The sequence below is a fragment of the Eleginops maclovinus genome, chromosome 20 (genome assembly GCF_036324505.1).
Source record: "Eleginops maclovinus isolate JMC-PN-2008 ecotype Puerto Natales chromosome 20, JC_Emac_rtc_rv5, whole genome shotgun sequence".
Taxonomy (NCBI): domain Eukaryota; kingdom Metazoa; phylum Chordata; class Actinopteri; order Perciformes; family Eleginopidae; genus Eleginops; species Eleginops maclovinus.
Window position 1 is genome coordinate 28,555,031 of NC_086368.1, and position 27,347 is coordinate 28,582,377.

The 27,347-nt window shown below is 40.8% G+C and overlaps 1 protein-coding gene across 1 annotated transcript in view; it reads left to right on the forward strand.

The window, feature by feature from the left end:
• The window catches only part of epha8 (eph receptor A8), a 95,388-nt gene extending 68,333 nt beyond the window's left edge, over positions 1-27,055 (forward strand). Inside the window, exons 8-20 of the mRNA XM_063911932.1 lie at positions 542-958; positions 3,192-3,316; positions 6,107-6,269; positions 9,098-9,194; positions 12,576-12,643; positions 12,937-13,062; positions 14,062-14,247; positions 14,830-14,891; positions 15,423-15,632; positions 19,344-19,493; positions 20,361-20,551; positions 21,357-21,515; positions 23,273-27,055. Coding sequence (XP_063768002.1) covers positions 542-958; positions 3,192-3,316; positions 6,107-6,269; positions 9,098-9,194; positions 12,576-12,643; positions 12,937-13,062; positions 14,062-14,247; positions 14,830-14,891; positions 15,423-15,632; positions 19,344-19,493; positions 20,361-20,551; positions 21,357-21,515; positions 23,273-23,387 — 2,069 coding nt within the window. The 3' untranslated portion in view covers positions 23,388-27,055. The remainder of the gene's footprint in view (positions 1-541; positions 959-3,191; positions 3,317-6,106; positions 6,270-9,097; positions 9,195-12,575; positions 12,644-12,936; positions 13,063-14,061; positions 14,248-14,829; positions 14,892-15,422; positions 15,633-19,343; positions 19,494-20,360; positions 20,552-21,356; positions 21,516-23,272) is intronic.
• Positions 27,056-27,347: the final 292 nt, after the last annotated feature.

The following is a 27,347-nucleotide window of genomic DNA, read 5'->3' on the forward strand; positions in this document are numbered from 1 at the left end:
TCATGACCCAATTATTGTTAAACTGTTTTTTCCTCTGTTTTTCTGATTGGTGGAGGCCCTATTTCGCTTTTGGGGGTTTTCCCTTTCCTGTAGTGCATTATATAGGTTTTAGTGCATGTAAATGGTCTGCAAACGGGTGATTTCTCTTCCTCATCCTGCTTGAAACACCTCCATTGGACTTCTTTGTTTACTTCCGTAACACAGTGACACCACTATGTAACACTTGCGCTTCTATTGGCTAGCGCTCAACACACTGAACGTGATAGGCTAAGGGGCGGGACATCGCTACTCGTTTGACCAATCACTACACAGTTAGCCAATCAGAGCAGACTGGGCTCTGGTTTCAGACAGAGGGTGAAAAGAGGTGATGCAGCACAGGCAGTATGAGAAACATAAAGAGCTTTCTGAACATTGAAGCACTGAGACATGTCCCAGGAGAGACACAGAATACTGATATGATCGTACAGTTAATATAAAAGGGCCCCTTTAATGTATTTTATGATCAAAACAGTAAATTAACGCAGACTTTCTGTTTCTCCAGGCCCTCCATCTGCTCCAGTTAATGCCATCTCCTCTGTCAATGGAACATCTGTGAATTTGGAGTGGGATCGCCCTCTGGATACTGGCGGTCGCAGCGACCTGAAGTACAGCGTGTTGTGTCGGAAATGCTCGGGGGAAGGAGGGACCTGTGAGGATTGCGCATCTTCCCCCGGAAGCACCAGCGGAGGAGGGAAGGCGGGCGGAGGGGCGGGCCTCGGAGGGATGGTGGAGCGCTTGGGCTCCGCGGCGATTCGATTCGTTCCCCGGCAGACCGGGTTGACGGAGCCCTGGGTGACGGTGCTCAACCTGGTGGCTCACACCAACTACTCCTTCCGTCTGCAGGCCATGAACGCGGTGACGCACCTGAGCAACCAGCCGTCCCCTTATGCCACGGTCAACATCACAACGAACCAGGCAGGTAGGGTTCGGAACAATGATACGACATTTCTCAGTAAGAAAAGCTTTGGTGCGTGTGACAGAAATAACCATTTAAGGAATAACATGTATTCTTAATGTCAATCCACGGTCCTGGGTTCTGCAGAACACATGTTTTTACAGGGAAAAAGCTCTTCAAACACACCCGACAATACCTGCTCAAAAAGGAAGCGCCGTTAGAGACTAGCTGGTAAACATAGTGCCGCATTTAGCAGCTAAAGAGACAAATATCTATACCAAGAACCTTTCCCGTATCAACTTAAAGCATGATGACGTAACAATGTTTACGCTGCCCCCAGAAGTTGGCAAATCTTGTCTACAAAATAATTGGGTAACGTACGGTACCGAGTTCTTTATAACGAAATATTCTCAGTCATTAACTTTTATATGAAGTGTAAAAGATAGGAAGACTGAACGTAGCACCGAAGTCTTATTCTTTCTTCAAAGTTCAGGTGATCTAGGCTCTCGTTTCCAACCCCAAAACACCAATGATTTAATGCACCAATGAGCCCCCCTACTTCAACATACAGTGGAAATCTCATCAATCAGTTTCTGTGTCTGTATACCAACGCACTGAATACGGTAAGGTGGGTATAATGCTTAAAAGAAAAGTTAATTGAAGAAGTTCTCATTATCAAAGTTACTATTCCTGCATTGGTAACAACTGTATTAATCTCAAAGCAACCCCCAAAAAAATGGAAGACAGACTTATCAAAGAGGGATAAGTGCTGCGTATCTGAGCCATCTGCTCTCAGCTGCAGCTAGCTTTGTAAAGCTAACGGTAGATTCCAGCCAAATGGAGCTGTTTTATTTTCTACCTCTTCCAGAAAACACACTCTGGGGTACCACTTAAATAAAAACATGATCAAAAGTTGTCCAATAATGCCAAAAATAAACCGCCTCCACGGTATGCAAGAGTGATTTGTTTGTGTGAGTAAACAAGATCTAGGCTACATTAATCTGAGCCCCTCTCCCTTGACCACAAATCTCCTCCTCAATGTTCTTGAGCTTGGCTAACTTCCCCTTGCTGCCCCTCCTCAGAGTATTTACCTTTTGTTATGAGCGAGGCCGTCCGACTGCCAGCCTTGTCCTCAGCTTCTCCTGCAAACCAGCCTGGCCAGAAACTTTTCAGAAACTTCTCGGATGGTTCTCCTTTTCCTTTTCAGTTCCTCCAGGTAAATCCTCTGTAGGCTTTGCCTTCGGGCGCTGTGCATCAGACTCCTGCTTCTCTTGATTGAGGCGCATGGTAGCTAGACTTGGCTGAGAAGCTTGTTTGTGAGGGGAATCTGGTGGAGTGACAAAATAACACTCAAGATTGTGTGTCCTCCTACATGTTGAAAGTCTCCACATCCTTGTTCATAGAAAACCCTCCCCCTCAGAGGCCTGTCCATGGGACAAAACGAGCAGCTTCTGGCAAAAAGCCCAAAGCTTCGGGTTGAGCTTTGCTAAAGAAACCTCAAAGGAAGACGTCAATGCTTCGGCTAGAAGAAGAAGAACTCGTCTTTTCTGGTCCTGGAGGGACAGGAAGGTCTCAACCTATTGGAGAAAGATATCACCTGTAACAAAACAGTCAATCAATACATCATATCAACAACAGTTACAATGGTGAAAAATCTCCAAGCCTTTTCCAATGCACAGTGTACTTGCCAGCACCGTGAACCCGGAAATGTGTAGTAGTTGGGCTAGCATTCATTAGTCAACTGGACAACAAGTGGATTCTGCACAAACTGATTGGCCATGGCATCCCATGAGTTGCGTGGTGACCATTGGGTGTAGAGAACACAGCAAATAGATAAGCAATTTGTCCAATGCAAAATATGCAGCGTCCTCACTTCAAAATCAACTCAAGGTTCATAAAGAATTGGCTCGTTAGGGGAAGAAATACGCCCATTTTGGATCCTGAAAATGTCAGAGATGGATTCAATAACCTTCCAACTGACTCCAATATTGATCAAAGTGGCCAAGGGACTTATTATATTGCAAGTCAATGCCAATTATTGTGCTAATTGCCCAACACATGCACAAGTCAGCATCCATCAGTTTCTAAATCCTAAAGACACATTGTAGAATCTTTCCAGCTAAAAATAAGAGCGTGACTATTTGTTTAAAAGCCCAAGATGTTTGAATGTTTTTCCTGAACTTCAGCACTCCTTAAGGTCTTTAAGGAACCACATCTTGAACTGACAAAGCGGTGTTCCCTCCTGTTTCCCGTGCAGCCCCCTCTGAAGTGCTAGCCATCCGCCAGGAGAACACCAGCCAGAACAGCGTGACTCTGATGTGGCACGAACCCAACCAGCCCAACGGAGTGATCCTGGAGTACGACGTCAAGTACTATGAAAAGGTATTCAACCAAAAGCATCTGTAGCACTCAACTGCAAGACTAGAGCCCTATCAGTGTTTCCCTTTCCTGTAGTCTGGGTATAGTTTGCATGCATGTAAATGGTCTGCAACTTACCACTGTATGATAGTGACATCACTTTGTTACACAGGTGCTTGTATTTGCTAGCGCTCCAACACATGATAGGCTAAGGGGCGGGACATCTCTAGTGTTTGACCAATTACACCAGAGCCGGCCAATTAACCAATCAGAGCAGACCTTTTTGAACATTAAAGCATGGAAACATGTCACAATATGCAAATATGAACCTACAAATAAGCATAATATGTCCTCTTTAAGGGTTGTGTCTGCTTATTATCCAAAAACTGCTACACCTGGGGAACATGCATTGTCTTCAAGGTGCTGGGACTAACCTGAGCCGAGTTATTTTGAATGCAGAGGAGTGGTTTGATAGACCATGGATAACTTAATCCCAGAAAAAGATCCTGCCGGCAGCCCGGTTAATTGAAAGGGAAATGGGGGTCGAGAGAGTTAGAGGCAGGAAGGAGGATGAGACGGTGTGGATTCCACCTTAGCGAAAGTGACAGTGACAGCAAGCGGCTGGCGGGCGCATAAAGCCTCGACATCGACTAATTGCTACGAGTGTGTGAATGCAATGCAGATGTGTGTTTGTGTGTGTGTGTGTGTGTGTGTGTGTGTGTGTGTGTGTGTGTGTGTGTGTGTGTGTGTGTGTGTGTGTGTGTGTGTGTGTGTGTCTGTGAGAGGATAGGAATCAGCTAATTGCAGAGGGAGCAGCCAGGAAACAGGCCGTCTCATAGACATACAAGCAAGGATGGTGCGGGGAGTGATGGAGGATTAGCTCGTCTCTTGCTCCGGTGTCTTAATCTGGCTTCGCTCTGTGGGGGGGGGGGCGAGACGCCTGTGGGGGATTTGAAGTGGACAAGTCAGCAGTGTGCTTTCTTAAGTCTTTTCTATTCGACTGTACTGAACACGATGAGTCACAGCGAGGGAGCTGCTGCGGCACACAGGCTGGGGACGATAATGAAGACAAAAAGTTGCTCTTATTTCTGCACCTCTTCCTAATTAGGCCCTCATCGTTCCTAAGGACACATGAATGATTTACTTATTCTGCCGTTTGATGCACATTGCACCTCTTCTTACTGTGTTTCACCTCAATACAAAGATGCAGGTAGATGGAAAACAAGATGAGGAATGCAATGACGATGATTATGATAATGATCAACTGTATTATTAAACTTCCACTGGTCTTCAAAACATTTAATTCCTCCTGTTTTTGATGAATATGCACACAAAGAAATAAATCCTTGGATGACAGAGAAGTGTAATAAGCTCACGTTTGAACAAAGTATGCATCAGGAGTGAATTATCGGAATGAAGTTGGGACAAAGTAAGACAAACACTCTTCAAAGTACGCGTTATTCTTCTAGCAGATCTAAAGATGTTTGAGGAAACGACGCGCCAATTATATTTGATTGGCGTGTAACGGCATACGCGGAGTATAGTTCAATCCTGGAAAGGCTTTTTTTATGAATGGCAGATATCTTACGACAGATGTATATTCAAAACACTCATCAGACAAATGGCCAAGCATTGTTGTAAAGATTGATTTAAAAGAAATGTCTTTAAAGTATATCGACTAAAAGTTTATGGAGCATTAAAATATGTCAGTCAGGATTAGGAAGAAAAGGATGTTGTTGGAACATATACAGACTTTTGAATATGGTAAACTTCAGTAAACGTAGAAGTACTCAGGTCTTGTACTTGAGTAAAGTAGAAGTACTCAGGTCTTGTTCTTGAGTAAAGTAGAAGTACTCAGGTCTTGTTCTTGAGTAAAGTAGAAGTACTCAGATCTTGTACTTGAGTAAAGTAGAAGTACTCAGGTCTTGTTCTTGAGTAAAGTAGAAGTACTCAGATCTTGTACTTGAGTAAAGTAAAAGTACTCAGGTCTTGTACTTGAGTAAAGTAGAAGTACTCAGATCTTGTACTTGAGTGAAGTAGAAGTACTCAGGTCTTGTTCTTGAGTAAAGTAGAAGTACTCAGGTCTTGTTCTTGAGTAAAGTAGAAGTACTCAGATCTTGTACTTGAGTAAAGTAGAAGTACTCAGGTCTTGTTCTTGAGTAAAGTAGAAGTACTCAGATCTTGTACTTGAGTAAAGTAAAAGTACTCAGGTCTTGTACTTGAGTAAAGTAGAAGTACTCAGATCTTGTACTTGAGTAAAGTAGAAGTACTCAGGTCTTGTACTTGAGTAAAGTAGAAGTACTCAGATCTTGGACTTGAGTAAAGTAGAAGTACTCAGATCTTGTACTTGAGTAAAGTAGAAGTACTCAGATCTTGTACTTGAGTAAAGTAGAAGTACTCAGATCTTGTACTTGAGTAAAGTAGAAGTACCAGAGTGTAGGAATACTCTGTCACAGTAAAAGTATTCTAAATGTTCCTCCAGTGAAAGTAGAAAGTACTCTCCTCTAAATGTACTTAAAGTAGCGACAGTAAAAGTAGTCATTGTCTGATTGGTCCATTTCAGAATAATATCTCTGATATGTTTTATAATGATTGATCATTAAAGTGTTCTCAGAGCTGGTAAAGGTGCAGCTAGTTTGAATGCTTTGTATACTGCAGGGTAGCTGCTGGATTTACTGCAGGTGAACTAAAGTCTGATTTAAGGGAGATTATATTTACCATCATTCATCCTAATCTGCCTAGCAACTAAAGGTGTTAAATACATGTAGTGGAGTAAAAGTACACAAGTTAACTCGGAAACTGTTTCTGTTTCAGGATAATGAAGCGCAGAGCTACTCCACTCTGAAGTCTAGAAACACCAGCGCTCGGGTGTCAGGGCTGAAGCCGGGAACTAAGTACATCTTCCAGGTCCGAGCCAGAACGTCAGCAGGCTGCGGACACTTCAGCCCCAATGTGGAGATCCAGACTGGGAAAGCAGGTGTGTATGTATAGGGAACACAACATTTCACACCTCTGGAGAAAAAGTCCAATAACAAAGCAGTTCTTGCCTCTAACAGCCAGCAGACTGCACAGCATGGTTCCTGGGTTTAAGTCTCAGGGAGGCCAATAAGCACCTCTGTCCATCCTCAGTTCAATTGATTTATGCTTTGTCGGGTCACCCCTGTCAGCAAAACAGCAGCCTTTTCCCAACTACAAACGGCTGTACACACAAAGCCGGGGGTGGGGGAGGCGTCCACCTGAGGCGAGCACACCACTGAAAGTTAGGAATTACAAAAAAAAAACTACCTTTTTATTGGAACATTTTTCTCTCCTAATAGGGGATTTGGCAGATAAGGTGCACAGAAGTCTCTAGGTCTGCAAAGCTCAACCTCCTGCCCGGTTGGAGTCCCAGTGCTGTTACATTGACTAATAGTCTCCCTTCATTCTGCTGCTCACTGAGCCCAGACCCTCCTCTTCTTGATGCTGATTCATTTTCAGACTCCACAAAACAAGCACACAGCCCACTACCCAACATGCTGAGTAATCAATACGTCTAAAAGTTTAGGGGAGAGCAGACTGACTAGGCTTTTTGTTGTGTCTGTCCTTTTGGATCTGAGTAGTACCGAAGCTTGCTTAAGTTGCACACGATAATATGACTGAAATAACATTGGATTAGCCTCTCTTGGGTCAGGGTTAGGGTTAGGGTTAGGGTCAGGGGTGGCAATGTCAGTCTATCAATAGGTCCGTCCACCATTCCGTTTGGAAATCAATATCTTTAATGGATTGGCATGAAGTTTTGTACAAACCTGATTTTCGTGATTCTCCGATTTACTCTAAGACTACCAGCATCTTAATGGCACATTAACCCTGTAAAGCCCTCCCTTTCAGATGGTGTTGTAGAAAGCTTCTGGGGCAGAAATGAAAGAGTTTTCACATTGTGTACGTTATGGAAATGTTGTAATATTGCAATGTCAAATTTAATCAAATAAAGCAAAGTAACATTTGATTAATATTCCACAATAACTAATTATGGAAATGTTCTAGAATATTTGAGGCATTTTACTTACTTGAATCTGACAAATCCAAATCCAATAAAACAAAGAAATGTTGTTGGTTTTGAGATTTGGAAGTTGTGTGAGGGCGGGACCAATAAACACACATTCTACCCAATAGCTTGTGAGGCTGAACAAAAGGACCGTTTGACATTGACTGAATTTTTATAGCTTAAATTCATGTTGTGAAATTAGAACCAGGGGCCTGACAGGGTTAAAGCAGGCCTGAAACATTGTGACCCCAGCCATGTCCTGTACAGTGAATATGAACTGCTACTGTAAAACCTGAGTGTCCCACTAGTTAATAAAGTAAGACTTAAGCACCTTTCAATCCTCCAACTACATACAGAGATAAATCCCAGTTCGAATCATTGATAAAGGGTCTTGAACATTAGGTCCTCTGTGATTGTGCGTGATGTCTTTTCCCTTTGTTCTGGTCCTGGCATGTGTCCTTGTTGATGTTGCAGATGGAGCTGCTTTGAAGCAAGACAAACTTAAGACCTGATCTGACTTTCGTAATTACCAAAGTCAAATTTATTGTCAATCTTTCAGTTTGTGTGTACCGAAATACACAATCCAGATGATAAAAAATATAGTAGAAACTGTACACCAACTCATACATACATACATACATAATCAACATACACACAAATATGCATACGCACACATTAAGAGGCATAAATAAAGGCGCAACAGACAAAATATATTGAGCTAAAACATGTGCTTTAGTGCAAAAGAGTGTCCATAGCAGCGTAGAAAGTTACTGGTGCTGGATGTGTGTGTGTGTGTGTGTGTTGGGTGTTAAAGTCCAGGTCCAATGGGGGCAGGGAGGGAGAGGTGGGAGGGAAGGGGAGTGAGTTCAGCCTCCTGACAGCCTGGTAAAAAATGCTGTCGGGTGGCGCTGGACCTCAGACCTTCATCCAGCGACATTTTTACTTTTAGCCTGGCTCTGTTGGATTCAAATCCCCCCCCCCCCCCAGCAATTTAAATACTCTGAATTCTGTTCCGTTATTTGAACTTGTTTCAAACGTTGGTTGATGATCAGCTGTACAACTAAAGAGTGATATCAGTGGCATTGTTAACCAGTATAGGCGTGCTAACGTGCTAAACTCAGTTGGCTAATCATACGCATTATTCCTGCACAACGTCAGCATGCTACTGTGTCATTGTAAGAAATGGAGAGTTTGTTTTACTCTCCATTTTCCCTTTACTTGTTGTGTCTTATAGGAATAGTCTTTTCTTTGTATTCACCTGTTAGTCTTGCAGCTACTTAAAGTGCTTTCTTTTTACACTGCACACACAAATGTACCATTCACACACTGGTGGCTTCCTTCAGGATCTAATCCAATTCTCATTCTCACACACACTCACACATTAATAGCTTTTCCACCTAAAGCAATTTATCAAATTAGTGGGCTTAAAGCCGCATTAAATGTTAATGTACCATCATTAACATTTAAAACCAGTCGCTCTTATTGCCTTTTGAAGAAATAAGTGCCGTTCCAAGTTCATACTGACATCCGTTCAATGTGTTAGACCTTTATAGAACATTTGACTAACTGTAAGAAAGAGCTGCATATAATGTGTGTGTGTTAAAGGAAGTACTTATCCATGCTGTAACTCAGGTAAATCCATTATACACTTAATCCTTTTAGTTGGGGTTGCTTTTGCACCTGTGTTTTCCGCTGTATGTGTTATTGTTAATCTGCAAACTCTGGTTGTTGGTGGTACTTTTTCCTGAGGTAAATCAATATGTATGTTGGTGTTTTTCCAGCTCCTCTGCGCTACAACACCATGACCATCATCTGGATCTGCATGGCCTTGGTGTCCGGCCTGGTCACCTTCCTGGCCATCATCATCTGCAGGAAACGGCAAGGCTACACTTTACCACACTACCCATCGCTGCTGTGTGTGGAAAACTTTCTTACGCTATCGTATCTCTCTTTGTGTGATGTTTGTTGTGATCAAAGCCCATTGTGCACTGTGTTTCTCCCTGCTGTTGACCCCCATGAAGTAGCGGCTCCAGAGCAATGAAAGTAACGTTTTAGACTCAACAGGAAAAATCCCCACCAAGACATTTTGACTGTATGCTAATGCCAGTCCTTATATTGGCAGAAATAACAAGGACTTGTTGGAAGTAGCTGTATTGTGGCCTTCTGGGGTTTTAAATAAATAAGAGAAAACAGCCTCAACCTGCTTTTCCTAGAACAATCAGGTTAATATATGGGTTTTTAAAACAAACCTCCCACTGAGCTCTCAGTAGGGATACGGAAATACTCCATGAATGACATGTTCGTCTCCAAAAACAGGGCCTTCCTTGAGGGATCATTTCTATGTTTTCATCCTATGTTCCCAGGGTCCTCGGATTCCAGTGCCCTAAGATCGAGGGGTCATATTTTCCCCAGCTTTAAATACAACCTAAAAAAAAAGTCTTACAGTGTCTTTAAAGAATATTAAACCAGGGAACATACAGCTTTGGGAACATAGGGCCTTGGGAACAAATATCCTAGCTAAAATGTAACCTTGGGAACACAGGACAGTGGGAAAATATGACCTTGGAATAGGGCTTTGGGAATATTGGCCTTGGGAACATATAACCTTGGAAAGTAGAGCCTTGGGAACATAGGGCCTTGGAACATATAACCTTGGGAACATAGGGCCTTGGGAACATACAGCCTTGGAAAAATAGGGCCTTGGGAACATACAGCCTTGGGAAAATAGGGCCTTGGACATACAGCCTTGGAAAGTAGAGCCTTGGGAACATATAACCTTGGGAACATAGGGCCTTGGGAACATACAGCCTTGGAAAAATAGGGCCTTGGGAACATACAGCCTTGGGAAAGTAGAGCCTTGGGAACATATAACCTTGGGAACATAGGGCCTTGGGAACATACAGCCTTGGAAAAATAGGGCCTTGGGAACATACAGCCTTGGGAAATAGAGCCTTGGGATATATAGAGCCTTGGGAACATAGGGCCTTGGGAACATACAGCCTTGGGAAAATAGAGCCTTGGGAAAATAGGGCCTTGGGAACATACAGCCTTGGGAAAATAGAGCCTTGGGAACGTAGGGTTTTAGGGACAAATTCCTTGGGAACATATAACTTTGGTAAAATAGGGACATGGGAACATAGGACCTTGGGAACATAGGGCCTTGGGAACATATAACCTTGGGAACTTAGGGCCTTAGGGACAAATTCCTTGGGAACAAATAACTTTGGTAAAATAGGGACATGGGAACATAGGACCTTGGGAATATAGGGGCTTGGGAACATGTAACCTTGGGAACATGTAACCTTGGGAACATAGGGCCTTGGGAACTTACACTCTTAGGAAAACAGGGTATTGGGAACATAGGGCCTTGGGGACATAGGTCCCTGGGAACCAAAATGCTCCCGTTTTTTCAAAGATGAATCACCTTTAGTCTCCCTTATCATGTTGAAGTGTTCAAAAGGTCGGAGCTAACAAATAATCTGCATCATGATCTATCAGTTATACGGATCATGATTAGAGAGGAGTTTTGTAAACCAATGATTTCGCTTCTCTCATCTCCTAAACACTCCCTGTCCTCTCACTGTCTCATTTGGCTCATTTGTAAATGTGTAATTTCCACCTCAAAGTGGATTTAATTATGTTAATTCATGTCCGGTAACTAGCAAGCCAAATGTTCTCACTTATCCCATCATCCCCCCCCCCCCCCACTGTTCCCTCCCTTCTTCCTGTCTTCAACCTACATCTCTGTAGTACTGCATCAAATCATTAATTTCATTGGCTGTAATTAATTCATATTTCAATGCATATTAAAATTTCATTACCGTTCTGTTTGAGGGGGAAACGATGTTTTAAAGATGTTATCCGGGGAAAATCAGCTTGTCATGACTGCTACGTATCATATTATTAATGCTGCTCAGATGGAGTGTCACACTTACCAAATTACTATTCAACCCATGAGAAAATACAACAACTCCCTCTGAAAGTTTTAGTGTTTACACAGGAAGGTTCACGTTATTCTAAATAAAAAAGGACTTTGGTTTACGCTCGTGCTAAGCTATCACTCAATGCTAGAACGCTAGCATGGAGAGTAATGGATGACTTATGTCTCTGTATCATCACTTCATAAGTCAATTAGCTGATTAGTAGCAGATTTTGCATCCAGAGCTAAGAAATAATACCAATAATGCGTTGTGAAAAAACTATTAATTGACATACTTTATGTAGATGCAAAAAGAGCTATGAAAACCCACATGCTACAAGTCTAAGAGCCTTTAGCAGCCCACTCAAAGGGGGAATCTGTGGCTAATAGTACACTTTAGTTATATATCACCTTTGAAACAGAGTTATTAAGTACTTCACATAAAAACAGATCACAATTAATTACATTACTAAGCTTGAGATGAAGTATAAACCTTGTAAAAGTAAAAGTTATTAAACATAAATACAATGATATAAAAACGTTGTCCCAAAATGAAACACAGAGCGGTTTCGCCCCACTTTCTTCCGTACAGTCCACGAGGGACCTCTTAAATTAATGTTTAAAAGAACAATGGGATGAACCTAAACCAATTTAGGTAGAAGTAACACTCCCCGTGCAGAGTAATGGGACATACTGCATCTTGAGGGAGGCATGCTACATCCACGGATAACTTCTTTATTATCTACTCTTTGAAATCACGTGCCATGCCCTGTTTTATATGCTACTGCAGCTACAAAAAATACCCAGTTTAGGATTTATAAAGTACATCTTATCCCATCCTTTTCTATTTTACCACTTTTAACACAGAGCTAGTATATCTGACTTCTTCAATAAGTAATACAATTCTCAAAGTATAGCTTCCCGATCCCGTCGATATGTGTTAACCACCTTTTTGTGTCCCGTCTCTCCTGAATGTCTTCCCCAGATGTGTTTATTGTGCCTTCTTATCATGAATATTGATGTCAGTTGTTCTAACTTGAAAGCATGGAAGAATAGAGGGTCGATTAGCATAAAAATGAAGCATCTTGTTAATAAAAAAGTGGAAAACCTAATCAACAGAACAGCTGACTGGTTGTTCTTTATGAATAACTGAGGACCACTTGTGATGAATAGCTCTGTTGAAGTTTAATATTTCATTACTAACAATTATTGATTCATTAATTATGAGCTTGATAGTACACCAGTGTCCCGTATTCATCCCACTGTATGTTTATGTGTTTGCATGTGTGTTTGTTTTGGTGTGTGTGTGTGTCTGTGTGTGTGTGTGTGTGTTTATATAGACACTGTGGTTACAGCAAAGCCTTCCAGGACTCTGATGAGGAGAAGATGCATTACCAGAACGGTCACGGTATGTTTAGCCCATTCTTCAGCTCCAACCAATATATAGATATCGATTAGATTGCTTCCCCATGTACTGTAATAAAAGCTCATCGTTAGAGCAAACACATTTCATAACTCGCTGAGTGAAAACCGGGGCACACAGGCCTTATTTCCTGCATGTTGTTCATTCTGTGAGTCATTTCTTCTCTTTCATCAACTCCCCCTCCCACACACACACACACACACCACTGACAGGGGCTCAGATGTGATGTTGTTCTCATTCTCCGATATGTGACCAAATGCTAATTTTGTTTATCTTAGTGTCGTTCCCCGACGCGAGGTTCTATATCGACCCGCACACATACGAGGACCCCTGCCAGGCGGTGCACGAGTTCGCCCGAGAAATTGAAGCTTCCAGGATCAAAATAGAGAAAATCATTGGCTCAGGTAAAAACCTGTGTACACACACACACACACACATACACACACACACACACAAAGAGAGAAAATGTGAGAATCATTGGCCGGGCTAACTTAAAATCATTGGCCGGTGTAGAGGCTGTGGTGTGCAGCAGAGAGGAGGATGGCAGAGCGGAATCAGAGCGTTGCGTTCGGGGCTGTCAATCAAAACTCCTCAGACGGCCGGAGAATACTAACACTGTGTTGGTGCCACGATACACCGTGCGAGATATGAGTCCTGCAGGCATGAAGTGATATATTCGGTGCATAATTGAGAAAAACCAACAACAGCAATCGTACTTAAAGTTCTGCTGGGCTCCGGATAAGAGTTCATGAGGAAAGAGGCTCATGGATGATTAGCTCACTTCCAGTTTTGCACACACATGTAGCCTGTAAGTGGATTTGTTTCTCGTATACTACAGTGACTTAACTTCCGGTTGTCCTCTGGTTAAATTTGGCCCGTTTTTAAATATTTTCCTCTCATGATAAGAAGTTGATTGGCAGAAATATAACACGGATGGTTTCGTATGATGTTTGTGTGTCACTTCTTTCATTGAGTTGCATTTGGTGTCGTTATGAGCTGCCATTGCATTTTAATAAATGCTTTTAAAACACTTTGATGTCTACCACTCAGATAATCCATAGAGATATGCTCCTGTGATCTGTTTCTGTAAAATTAATTCACATGTTTGCCTTTTGTTAACTCAAAATTGGATTTAAATGAGGTCCTTTGATCAAAAATGCAAAGGAAGATGAGTGGAAATGAGTTGGATGAGGTTGGATTTAAATGAGTTACCCAGATTAATGTGGTTTTTAATACAATATACTCCAATAACCAGGACAAACATTGCACAGCTAAAGGGAAAGACAACCCATTTACAATATCTGCCTGAAGAGTTGTGAGTGAATCGGGGCCCATTGCATGTTGAATACAGAGTAAAACATGTGGTGTCTTCTGTGCTGAATTGGGATCGCTCTTGTGTTCAGGGGAGTTTGGGGAGGTGTGTTATGGACGTATGAGGCTCCCGGGGAAAAGAGACATCCCGGTCGCCCTGAAGACCCTGAAGGCGGGATACACGGAGAAGCAGAAGAGGGACTTCCTGGCGGAGGCGTCCATCATGGCGCAGTTCGACCATCCCAACGTCATTCGCCTGGAGGGGGTCGTGACACAAAGTAGGCTTTATTTCCGGTTTCCTGCAAGGAATAGTTAGGACAGACCATCTGGAATATCACTGATCAAGATAGTTAATAATAGAAAGTCTACATATGTCGTGTAGGGTTAGGGTTGGGGAGAAAACGTACAAAACTTTAGCAACATTTACATGAACCAAACAAACTCTCTGTCAGTTGGGATAGTCTGTATTCCAACAGGATATAATTCTTTAAGCAACAAGGTCTTCTACATTACATTCACCTACGACTGAAAGGGTTTCTACATTACGCTTGAGGAAAAGAACACAGATTGAAAGAAGACAAAATTGCTTGGTTATGATTAGTAGAAAATCCTGATCAGGCTTAAAATAAGAGCGTTTGTTCCCACATTTAACATTCAAGAGGGAATTCTGACTTTATGTTTCACGTAAACATGGACAGAACTTCTTCACAGTTTGTCGAAAGGGAACGTCATTTATAGGACACCTGGTTTGTGTTACAGAACCACTTTTGAACACCCTTTTTAATGTGTAAATACAAAACTCTTCACTCTAGATGATGTGGTTGCAGGAAGAGTCCTAAAGTTCCTGTTTGTTCTTTCAGGCAAACCAGCGATGATCATCACAGAGTACATGGAGAACGGCTCTCTGGACTCCTTCCTCAGGGTTGGTATTCAGGCTTTTGTGTTGAAGCGTTCATGGTTCCTGTTTGCATTTCATATCAAGCGTCTGCAGGTTAAAAAAAACAACTGGAATGGGTAGAAAGACGGTCTTTTCTGAGGACTTGTTTCTGCATTCCTCTATAACGGCTGATTGTCAGGTGAAAACCAAGCATCACAAAGTCAGTAACTGACTTGTGAAATAAGATAACTGCAATGCTTTACTTTTCGTGTAAATAGTATTTAACTTCGCCTTCCCAGAAAAAGGCAGCGAGATTTAAGTTGATTTAACATTGTGTTACATCGACAATGTCAAACAGCGCCGCTATTTGCTTATATGAAAACACCCTGGATTATTACTTAAAAGCAAATCCCTGTCATGTTTAGTTCTCTTATCTTCCCCCTGTTCTCTATCTTGATTAAAATCTCCTCTTATTACCACTCCCCTCATCTTGTCTGCTGCTAAACCATCATTTTTATCTTCCGTCTCTCTCCTTACCTCCACCCTCCGTCTCTTTTCCCCCCAAACTTCCTGTAGAGACACGACGGCCAGTTCACCATCATCCAGCTGGTGGGGTTGCTGCGCGGCATTGCGGCCGGTATGACCTACCTGTCTGACCTGGGCTACATCCACCGAGACCTGGCGGCCCGCAACATCCTGGTCAACAGCAACCTGGTGTGTAAGGTGTCCGACTTCGGCCTGTCCCGAGTGCTGGAGGACGACCCCGACGCTGCATACACCACCAGTGTGAGTTTTCACATTGAGGCAAGCAACGATGCAGCACACGATAACACACAGACACACACACACACACACACACACACACACACACACACACACACACACACACACACACACAAAATAAATACCTGTCAGGGAGCAGGAGTCACATCTACTTTGTTATTATTAAACCTTTGATTTCAAAGCTATAACATCAACCAATCCAACACAAAGGATGCGCTAAGCGACTAATTGGATAATGTTTCCTCTTTGGCTGAAAGTCAAATGAACACCAATGATTGTTTATTTGATGTAATGTCAGTCCTTATATTTCTTATTCTCAAGGATACTTTATTTCAGTTTTAGCTTCATCATACAGACATATTTCCACTTAGCTGTATCTACACTGCATGGCTAAAAAAAAAAGGTCCCCAGCCTGTATGGGGGGCAGTGCTCTGATCTGGGGTTGCTGCAGTTGGTCAGGTCTAGGTTCAGCAACGTGCCCAAAGAATGAGGTCAGCTGACTCCCTGAATATACTGAAGGACCAGGTTATTCCATCCATGGATTTCTTCTTCCCTGATGGAGCGGGCATGTTCCAAGAGGACAATGCCAGGATCCATCGGGCTCAGATTGTGAAAGAGTGGTTCAGGGAACATGAGACATCATTTCACACATGGATCGGCCCCCACAGAGTCCAGACCTGAACCCCATTGAGAGTCTTTGGGGTGTGCTGGAGAAGACTTTGCGCAGTGGTCTGAATCTCCCGTCATCAATACAAGATCAAAGATGAATGCAAGACAGAAATAAATGTTGTGACGTTGCAGAAGCTCGTGGAAACGATGCCACAGAGAATGCGTGCCGTAATCAAAGCTAACGGCGGTCCAACGGATACTAGAGTGGGACCTTTTTTTGGCCAGGCAGTGTATATATGTACATAAAATAAGTGCTAAAAGACAACAAGCCTTTTCTACGCACAATATGTTTTTGCAGCCTCTACATTTATCAAATATCCTGTTATTTCTGTTTTATTTTCACTATTCATTTCTTATTTATCGTTGTTATATATATTTCTAGACACATGCATTTCACTACGTACCTATGTTGTCAATGCATGATCTTTTTAATGAACATCTATTGTACGTCTGTCCGCCCTGGGGGAGGGATCCTCCTACGCTGTTCTACCCGAGGATTCTTCCATTTGCCCCCGTTAACTTTTGAGTTTTTCCTGGTCCGATGTGAGAGGACAGAGAGTGTCGTATTCAGATTTTCTACAAACTGTAAAGTAAAATTGTGATATTGGGCTTTATAAATCAACTTTGATTGATTGATTGGTTATATAACCTTCATCTAAGAGGGCAGTTCCACTTAAAACCTGGCCGAGAAAGTAGCATCAGGACTTTCACAAAAGGTTAAAACAAATACAAAGTGAGTGCAAAGTCAAATCCTCCCGTCAGAGAGCAGCCCAATATCATCCTGTAAGCTGGTGAGCACAAATGTATGAAGCCTTACGAAAAGAAATGAAGTCAATCTCCTTCCAGAGTCTGATGATATCAGCTCTCAAAACAAGATGTAAATCAGCATTTATTACATGTGTCTGTTACAGTGTGTTAAAGCAAAGCCATCAGATTACAGAAACGGAGGCGATTAAGTTCACTGAGACACTCTGAAGGGGAAAAGGATGCCGATGATGACATTACAGACGCTATGGTATCTCAACTTAATGGTTGATTATGTCTTAAAGATTAATACAGTTCACATGAAATGCCTGGAAATGTGAACAAATCTGCTTATTCTATGGAATCTGGAAGGCAGTAAAGTCACTTTGAAGAACCTTTAAGTGTAGAGATGATAAGAGATATTAAACGCTTAGCGAGAAATCAAGGGACCGTAATGGGCTTCGTTTTGAGAGTGACCTTCAAAATGTTTAAAATAAGCCACAGGGAACGCTTTGTTTGTTTAAGAGGTGATGTATCCATCTGTCAGCCTAATTAAGTGCCAGTTTTATATCAAGATTAGTGTAAGTAGTTCACATACTTGCCAACATTTGCAAGTCTATTCCTGTCTTGGCCTGTAATAGATGCACACAGCGGCTCTTTCAGTCATTTAAGTGTCTCTGTCTTTAGTAGAATCCCTGTTGGCACCAGCATGAGCTATGGCGTTTATTATATAGTCTTTCTACCTCCATGATGAAAAGTACCGCACATTGGTGGTTCTCTTGTGAGCTTTCCAGCCATAAAGTGGTGCAGTGGTGACGTGTTTTTGCAGGCCAACCCGGAAGTTAGTGAGGAATATCTTGTAGCGATGTTTGTGAAGATGATGAAGAAGTCTCCGGAGACACAGCATAGTATCATACACCAACACGGGCCATACGAGGTTCCCAGAGCCAATTGTGGAAGTCCCCCCGAACTGTCTTTGTGCATTCAATTTATAGGAGAAAATGTGTGTGTGCATCCAAAGTGTGTGTGCTCACATGAAGTGGTCAATAACACTGTGTGCCCCACTAAGGTGACCTAGGTCAGTTCATAGGGGCCCCTTAACATATTCCAGATGTTGTTTTTCACTCTCCTACCACCCAACATTTCTCTTCCCCAAGCTATGACCTCAGAGAGTATCTACCTTTGTATATCACCAGATTTAATACACCACATTAGCATCACAAGAGCTCCCTCATCAAAAAGCAATGGGATTTTTCCATTGGATTTTGGGATATTGCAGAATATCAGCGCTGTGGCAAACACACGTTTATGATACTTACAGGTTTGGTGCAGCAGGATAATCTCCACATATTAAGACCACGTGCAATCATCAGCATTAAAAAGCTAACGTTAGGCTATGATCAAACTACATGGCGGTCACAAAAGTGCAAAAGTTTAGGTAATTTATCCGTTTTAACCGTTTTCAGACAACAATGGAGCTCTACGTCCCATATATCTGACTCTGGATACAAACTCTACTGTGCATTTGATTTCTGTTAAGGCCTTTATTCCTCAGCCATCAATCAGCTGATCCACTTTGTCTATATATGGGGTAGTTGTTGCCAAGCTAAGCAATCAACAGATCTAAGGTATCGCACATTTTGGTGCCATTATTCTCTTGTTTATTTGACTCAAGCGATTCAAATGTTGTAGTTAAAGGATGTTGAGAGAATTTCAATGCCTATGTTTTGTATGAACGCTGTGTATTTTGAGAAGCGGAAAGGGAAAACCTGTAATTATAACCCACTAAATCAGTCTGGTTTAGGTCAAAGCCACATGGGACACTTCAACGTTGGAAATTAAGGGTAGGCAACATGGTTAAGTCTAAGGGTTGGATGATACGTGTATTGGTTTGGTTGTGTTGAAACGGCAGGAGGAAGTCAGATGTGTTGGTTGTTGGTTTTGGTCTTATTGACAAGATGCATTCACATGACACACGATTGACTCTTGAGGTTTGGCGCTGAGTCTTGCGGGGAAAACAGCTAGTTATGTTTCTGTGTTTAGCTAGCTCGCAGCGCTACATTCAGCTGTCCTCTGATTGGTTTCACGTCGAAAGCACAGCGCTACTCAACGTCAAAATTGAAATAAGGCTTGCTTTGATGCATCAGAACATTTATAACGCATGTGCAATGATTGCAGTTTTACAAACATGTAGAACATAATCAGAACTACCCTTTAAACTGTGAAGATAAGTCAGATTTTATGACCTCAGGATGTGCCTCAGAAAGTCACCCCAGTCGAATTTCTTCATGTTCCTGACAGGGCGGGAAAATCCCGATCCGCTGGACCGCCCCGGAGGCCATCGCCTACAGGAAGTTCTCCTCCTCCAGCGACGTGTGGAGCTACGGCGTGGTGATGTGGGAGGTGACGTCCTACGGAGAGCGACCGTACTGGAACCTCACCAACAGAGACGTGAGTCCTACAACCGACTGTCCTTCTCAGGGTTTTCAGGACAGACGCTGTTGGTTCGAAGTCAGGCCTGGGGAGTGATGGATAGTTAGATAAGGGTTAAGGGTAAAGATCATCTAGTGTTTGTAGTAAAGGATCAGATGTTCTCTCTCTCTCTCCTCTGTCAGCTGCACTTTTATCTATACGCCTACTGCCTGAATCTGCTTCGTGAGATCTCAATTATTTTTTGGCCCTAATCATTTTCTTTAAAAACTTATTGTCTCCAATATTTTTCCTTTTGAATTTCTTCTAAATTTTCACTTTTCTTACAAATTTAGATTTTTTTCTCAGAATTCCAACTTTTTAAAATGTTGACCTTTTTTCAAAAATCTAATTCTCATTTATTCCTAAAACTTCTGACTTTTTTAAAGAAATTTGGACTTTTTCCACAAATTCCGTCCGTTCCGTTAAATATGCAAATATTTTTTTAATTTCCAAATTGTAACTCTTTCCCAAAAATCGTACTTTTAGAAATGTTGGACTTTCTTCATAACTCTGAGTGGATCAGGTGTCCTCTCTCCTCTGTCAGCTGTTCTGTTCTCTCATACTTTCAGAGTGAATCTATACTCCTACTGCCTGAATCTGCTTCATGGTTTTCTCTCTCTTTGGTTCATTTGTTCTGTTTGTAATTCAGCAGGTGAACCTATATGTTCATAAAATAGTGTGTGTGAGATTAACTGTGTGTGTTAAACTGAAACGGAGCATTTCCTGTCAGCTCAGATTCTCTTCCTGCTTCTGTAAACTGTAGTATGCTTCATGACATTATGGTTTCTTCTTTTCTAAGGTGTTCTGTTGTTTTACATAATACCCTGATCATATTATCGTGTACAGGTGATCAAATCTGTGGAGGAGGGCTACAGGCTGCCCGCTCCTATGGGCTGCCCGGGTCCTCTGCACACGCTCATGCTGGACTGCTGGCAGAAGGATCGCAACCAGAGGCCGCGTTTCTGCCAGATAGTCACCGTTCTCGACAAGCTCATCCGCAACCCAGACAACCTGAAGTCTATGGACACGCTGTGCAGGTGGGTGGGCAGTGACGCATTGTGTCACACGCCGAGGAGTCTTTTGATTTAATTTAGCCACACAGTTCGCCCCAACATCGAAATCAAATATTGGTTTGTGTGATTAGAGGATTAAGCTGCAAATCAAAGCAAGACACCATCTGCGAGGGGGCTAAGAAGATGATCTCCTGGACAATATGTGGTGACAGGCTACTAAGGAACTGTCCTGGTGTGGGAGGCAGAGGAAATCCAATCTCATCCCGCTGATATGAAACATGAGCGCGGTGGGATAAAGTTGCAGCCTAAAGTTTCCCCTTTCGAAGTTCTCCGGCAAATGAAGCGAGCGGTCGCGTTCGTTTTCCAATAAGCTCATTTCTGATGGACGCGCTGTGCGTTAAGTAAAAGCCTGGCTGTGATATTGACATTGATCTGCTGTGAAACTCCGAGCACGTTTGAGAGGACACCGAGCTGGACCTGTGTAAATTGCTCAGTTCAGATCCCGGGTCCTACGGCGTCAGTGTAGCGTGGCTTTAAACCTCTGTGGGTGTGTGTTGAGAGAAGGTAGAGGAGAGGTGTTAAGGATTTCTCCCTGTATTAATCTACCCAAAGCAGCCGCCTCTTCTCTATCATTTTAACTGTTATTGATTTCCTGCCTCAGTTACCAGCGCATTTCAAAGCCTCTCTTTCCCCCTGGTCGCTCTGCCTCTTGCTCACCTTTCGCCTCTTTTCTCATTTTCAAACTCCCTCCCACTAATCTTTCTGTCCTCCCATTCATCTCCCTCCCTCTCTGTCTATCTGTGGCTATCCGTCTCTTCCTCGGACGCAGTTTAAGCAGTCCTCCGCTGATGGAGAGAGCCATCCCCGATTTCAGCAGCTGTAACTCAGTGAACGAGTGGCTGGACACCATAAAGATGAGCCGCTACAAGGACCACTTTGCAGCAGGGGGGTACCAAACTCTGGGACACGTCATAAGCATGAACCAAGGGTAAGCACTGACCATGATGGAGAGTGGTGATGCTGGGCTCTACTAGCTGGTGTATGAAGCCCCTTTCACATATGAACTGCAACTCTAAATGGATCTAAGCATTTCCAGAGGACATTTATGCTACAACAAACATTTTAACTGGATATGAGATGACTTTTTTTCTGCTAACTTCCTACTATTGAGTCTGTGTGTGTGTGTGTGTGTGTGTGTGTGTGTGTGTGTGTGTTCACAATGTTTCTGTTGGGGCTCGAGCGCAAACAGAAGAGCTTGGGTCAATAACTTCAGAGGGAAATATGACATGCAACAGATTATCGGACACTTTTAAGGAACAGGAGTCGACTACATGGCGGTTTAATCTGTGTCATGTATGCCGGTCGAAATATCGAACTTCATTGAATGCTATATCGCCCCATTAACTACACTATGTCAGGGTCATTTCAAGACTATTTTTTGCTAATGTTATAATGATAACATATAAGAATATCGATGCAAGTACCACCTTTTTCAACGGCAATTCAGTTTAATTAGAAATAATCAAATAAGATATACACATTGGTATAAGAGTGTGTATGTAATAAAACCACACAACCAAAACAATACATGAAATGGACCTATCAATAATAATATTCATAATAATAATAATAATAATAATAATGATAATAATAATAATAATAATAATAAAAATGATAATAATAATAATAATAATAATAATAATAATAACAATAATAATAATAATAATAATAAAAATGATAATAATAATAATAATAATATTAATAATAATAATAATAATAATAATAATAATAATAATAACAATAATAATAATAATAATAATATTCATAATAATAATAATAATAATAAAAATGATAATAATAATAATAATAATAATAATAATAATAATAATAATAACAATAATAATAATAATAATAATAATATTAATAATAATAATGATAATAATAACAATAATAATAATAATAATAATAATAATAATAATAATGATAAAAATAATAATAATAATAATAATAATAATAATAATAATAATGATAATAATAATGATAATATTATTATTATTAATAATATTATTATTATTAATAATAATAATAATATTAATAATAATAACAATAATAATGACAATAATAATAATAATGATAATAACAATAATTATAAAAAAAAATAATAACAATAATAATAATAATGATAATAATACATTTTATTTGTGAAGCATCTTTCATTTCTAAAAGTAATCCCAAGGTGCTACAAGGGGCAAAATAATAATATAAGATCCTCTAAAAAAAATATAGACTGACCCAGATTTGTTTTGGTAGGGGAAACCTCCTTATTCTGGCACTGAATTAAAATAGCTTGAAATCTTGTCCATAAAGCGTACAATAAATTGATATTGGAAACGATGTTGAGGTACTTTATTTACATGTACCGTATTGTATAGTATCGTAGTCAATATAAAGTTCCCTCCGTTCTTTACATCCACACTTAGCTGTTAAATCTGCTATATTTTGTTGGCCACATGGGGGCAGCAGAAACAAGTTGTGAACTCAACATTAACATATTATCACCAACGTCAACTTGATCACAAACTTCTTAACAGTGATTTACACACCTAACTGTTACGGAGCCGCATTATTGGTGTTATTACAAAACCTAATGTGACTAAAGCATTTTGGGATTAAATTATGAGGCCATTGTAGATCACTCAATCCGGATTTCATGTGTTTTTCTGTGTGTGTGTTCATGTGTTGCAGAGACATCCAAAGGCTGGGGGTGACGCTGATGGGCCACCAGAAGAAGATCATGACCAGCGTGCAGGTGATGAGGGCGCAGGTCCTCAACAAGAGCGTGCCATCAGTGCACGTATAACTCCGACACTGAGTTGTTTCTCGGCTGAAAACTAGAAACCCAGACTTCTGCAAGAACTCGAGGGACTCCGTGGAATTTGAAGATGAGCTGTTAATGGGAGAAGAGGAGACGTGGGAACTTTACAAGACTTTTTCCTTGAGGGATTGAAGAGCAAAAACATTTTAACTATGGAGAAAGTAAACATGACTTCTTTGGGACAAGTCCGACTTCATTTCTGTTTTCCTGTCCAGTTTCTGATTTTAAAATGTCTTGTTTATAAATGGAAAGACTGCCTTAATAACCGCAAATTACATTTATTTTATTTTACAAAGAGCAGATAATTTATCAATCATGAAGTTTATTAGAGAGATATGATTTACTGAACCGGGGCAACAGTACAAGGAGTAAGGTCGTAGAGGTGGAGATGGCGGGTGGTTTCCGAGCCTCTCCTGCAGCTTGAGGCAAAAGAGGCCCAGAGTGGGTCTTGAGCCGGTAAAAGTGGAGTAGAGTGAGATTGTGCTCACCCGAGTTGCCAAATCTTCTTCACAGCGGAGGAGACCCATTTCACCCCAGGCTATTAATACCAACAACAGGCACATTTCTCCACTGTCTAACCTTGATGAATGACCCCCGGATATCCCCAGAGCCCTCCACCCGGGGTGAAGCTGCGTGGCGCACAATTACTGTACTTGGAAGTTGTGTGTGATTCAGTTTCAGTGCACTTTATTCTACAACGTCTCGGTGTTGCAGAGGCTTGGCAGTTCTGTCAAAAATCTCAGACAGTTGGTCGGTAATATTAAATAAATATAAATTCTGATTAACTACAAAGTGTAAAAACCAAGAGGGAATAAAGATATTTAACATGTATTAGAGTAGTTAGTAGATCGCTCATGAGATTTATTTCCAAACTTGTGTCACTGTGACAGTCGTCATACAAAATACTATTGCCAATTTCAAATACTCTGATGAATACTGCATCTGACGCATTTTCAATATATTGGAGATTCTTGTTATTTAATCCAACTGACTCCTAATACAGTGGTGTATTCTTAGCACAACCCGAAAGTTCGCATCACAAGTGCTCCCTCAACAAGAAGCAATGGATTTTGTTGTGTGGAAAATAAGCACTAGCATGGCTAATCTGGCTAACCTAAAGCCAGATTTGTGTATTTTGATAAAACTAATCTTGACTAAAGATGTACTTAGAGAAAGCTGTAGGACTTATTTCCATAATGTTACCAAAGATCAATGAAAACGAAGCAAAGTTGAGTTTTGTGGTAAAGAACAGGAGAGTCGATATCAGAGAAGATCCCGAGCAAGTGGACCTTCAGTTTAGATTATTTGGTCAAACTATTTTAGTCAGTCTAGTACATTTTCTACAAGAATTGACTTTGAAATGTCAGATAAAATATATTGCAATTTATACTTCTTAAGACATGTTGACCCTCCTTGATTACGATCAGATACAGAAATGCATTTTAGAGCAGTTTGACGGGATGCTTCCAAATGCGTCAGGAGGATTTCATATTCTGAAACTGTTTTAAAATGATGATGAGGATGATGATGATGATGGCTCAATTAACAAGAACACGTTTGGCCTTGCTTGTTAGCCAAGAAGCTAACAGCCAAGAAGCTAACAAGCAAGCTTGCGTTAATGCTAACTGTTTTTTGAAGCATCCCATGCATTGAAAGTGTTTTAATACCATGATGATGATGATGATGATGATGATGGCCCAGTTAGGATTAATTTACTAGCTAGCCAAGAAGCTAACAGCAAGTTGATATTAATGCTAACAGTTTTAAGTATCAGATACAATTTTATGCGGTTGAACTTCATTTTTGAAATGCATTACGAGGATCCAATATATTGAAAATGTTTTAGAATTATGATGATGAGGATGATGATGATGATGATGATGATGATGATGATGATGATAATGGCCCAATTAACAACATTAACTTTTTGCCTTGCTAGTTAGCCAAGAAGCTAACAGCAAGCTTGTGTTGATGCTAACAAACGATGAGATGTACATTTTTCATTTTGTTGTGTTTATTGGCAAAAGTACAATTGATATAACATTTGCAAAATACAACATTGAGCATCAAATATAGAATTGTTTTAACAGAGGGTTATAAAATAATATAATAATACTGTTAGCCAAGAAGCTAACAGCAAGCTGCGGATAATGCTTACGGATGGATAAAGAAATACATTTCGATGCGATTTTGAAATGCGTCAGAAGGATCCCATCAGTTTCAAATGCTTTAAACTGATGACGATGGCCCAGTGAACAGGAATAACCTGCTAGCTAGCCAAGAAGCTAACAGCAAGCTGGTATTATGCTAACGTTTTTACTCTGAGGTATAAAATGAATTTTGTATCTCAGAGTAAATACAGAAAAATGTAAGTGCATTAGAAGGATCCAATATATTGAAAATGTTTTATGATGATGATGATGATGATGATGATGATGATGATGATGATGGCCCAATTAACAACATTAACTATTGCCTTGCTAGTTAGCCAAGAAGCTAACAGCAAGCTGGTGTTGATGCTAACGAACAACGAGATGCTAACCGTAGCTTTTATTATGATGTGTGTAAGAAGGAGCGTGCTAACTAGCAAAGCACAATATATTATGTGTAAAATATAACACTAAGCACCCAAAATACTGTAGAGTTTCTTTGACATAGGACTATAACATATTATTAAAAAGGATACAACGGTTGCTGCCAAACTCTGCTAAATTGTGTACAGCGTTTTTATATTTAAAACAAATTCCCTTAAATGTTTAGATAATATCAACACGACATACAGCACATGTTTTTAGCTTTCAACCGAAATTACACATTAAGGAGGATTGTCCACATAGCCAGGGTTACCTTTAATAAATATTGACATCATTTGCTTTTATTCTTTTGGCTTTTAAGAACAAAATGCTACAGAGTCTTGTTTAATCCGATGGACGTTTATCAAATCGACATCAGCTCTGATGCTATCCCGTGGACTCTGTTCCCCTGGAGATCTGAATACATGTTTGTGGGAATACTGGGAATATATTTTACACAATAAGCTACACAGACTGTACAATAAAGTGTTACTTCTGATTTAATGTGATCACGCTGTTTGCCTCAGTGATGATGAAATGGAAAAGAAAAGAAGAACATGTGAGTGGAATGTTTATCTCTCAACGCTGAAGAAAGACCATCACGCATAGCCCTGAGTTATACCCCCCTCCGTGCCATCAAGAGAATGTCTTTTTCTCGGTAGGTTTTTCCTCTAGATGATTGATGTCAGTTTTTGTTAGAGAAAAAAACCTCGTGGCATCTTTTGAATATGTATAATAATGGTACTTCACTACTGGTTTTTCTTTAGGAATGTTTTTCTTTCATTGAAGACACTGGACTTGAGCTGAAAGTCGTATTTTATAAAGCTAGGATATGTTTTTGCTAGATGAATTGATTTATAATGTATACTGCGAGTTCAGTCACTGGAAGGAAGTAAAAAAAGAAAATATCAACTGGATTTCTTCACATTTCATTATTTATTCATGCTCAATTTGTTTATTTTTTAAATAATTCAACTATGAGAGGTTTTACTGCAGTTGATGAATCATCCTTGTTGCTAATGATAAACCATAAATGTGCAAACTGTCCATAAATACACAATAAAGGAACGTTTGTCTGTGTGTGACTGCAACAGTGATTTGCAGATTATTTCTAATACATTCATTTCAGTTTCACTTGAATTTTTGTTCTTCGTGTTTGCGGGCTCTAAAACCTCACGGGAGCTGCTGTTTATTGAATGCATACAAAGTAGTAATTGCTTTATGTTGATTTTAAGCCGCACAAACTCATGGGCTTGTAACAAAAGATCAAAATGACTTCATGTGATGTGAAATATCGTCCAACTTTGAAAGCTCCGCACAGCTGTGAGGCTCCGTTTAGTGTTTGATTTAGCTCAGTGTTACTGCGTGATCA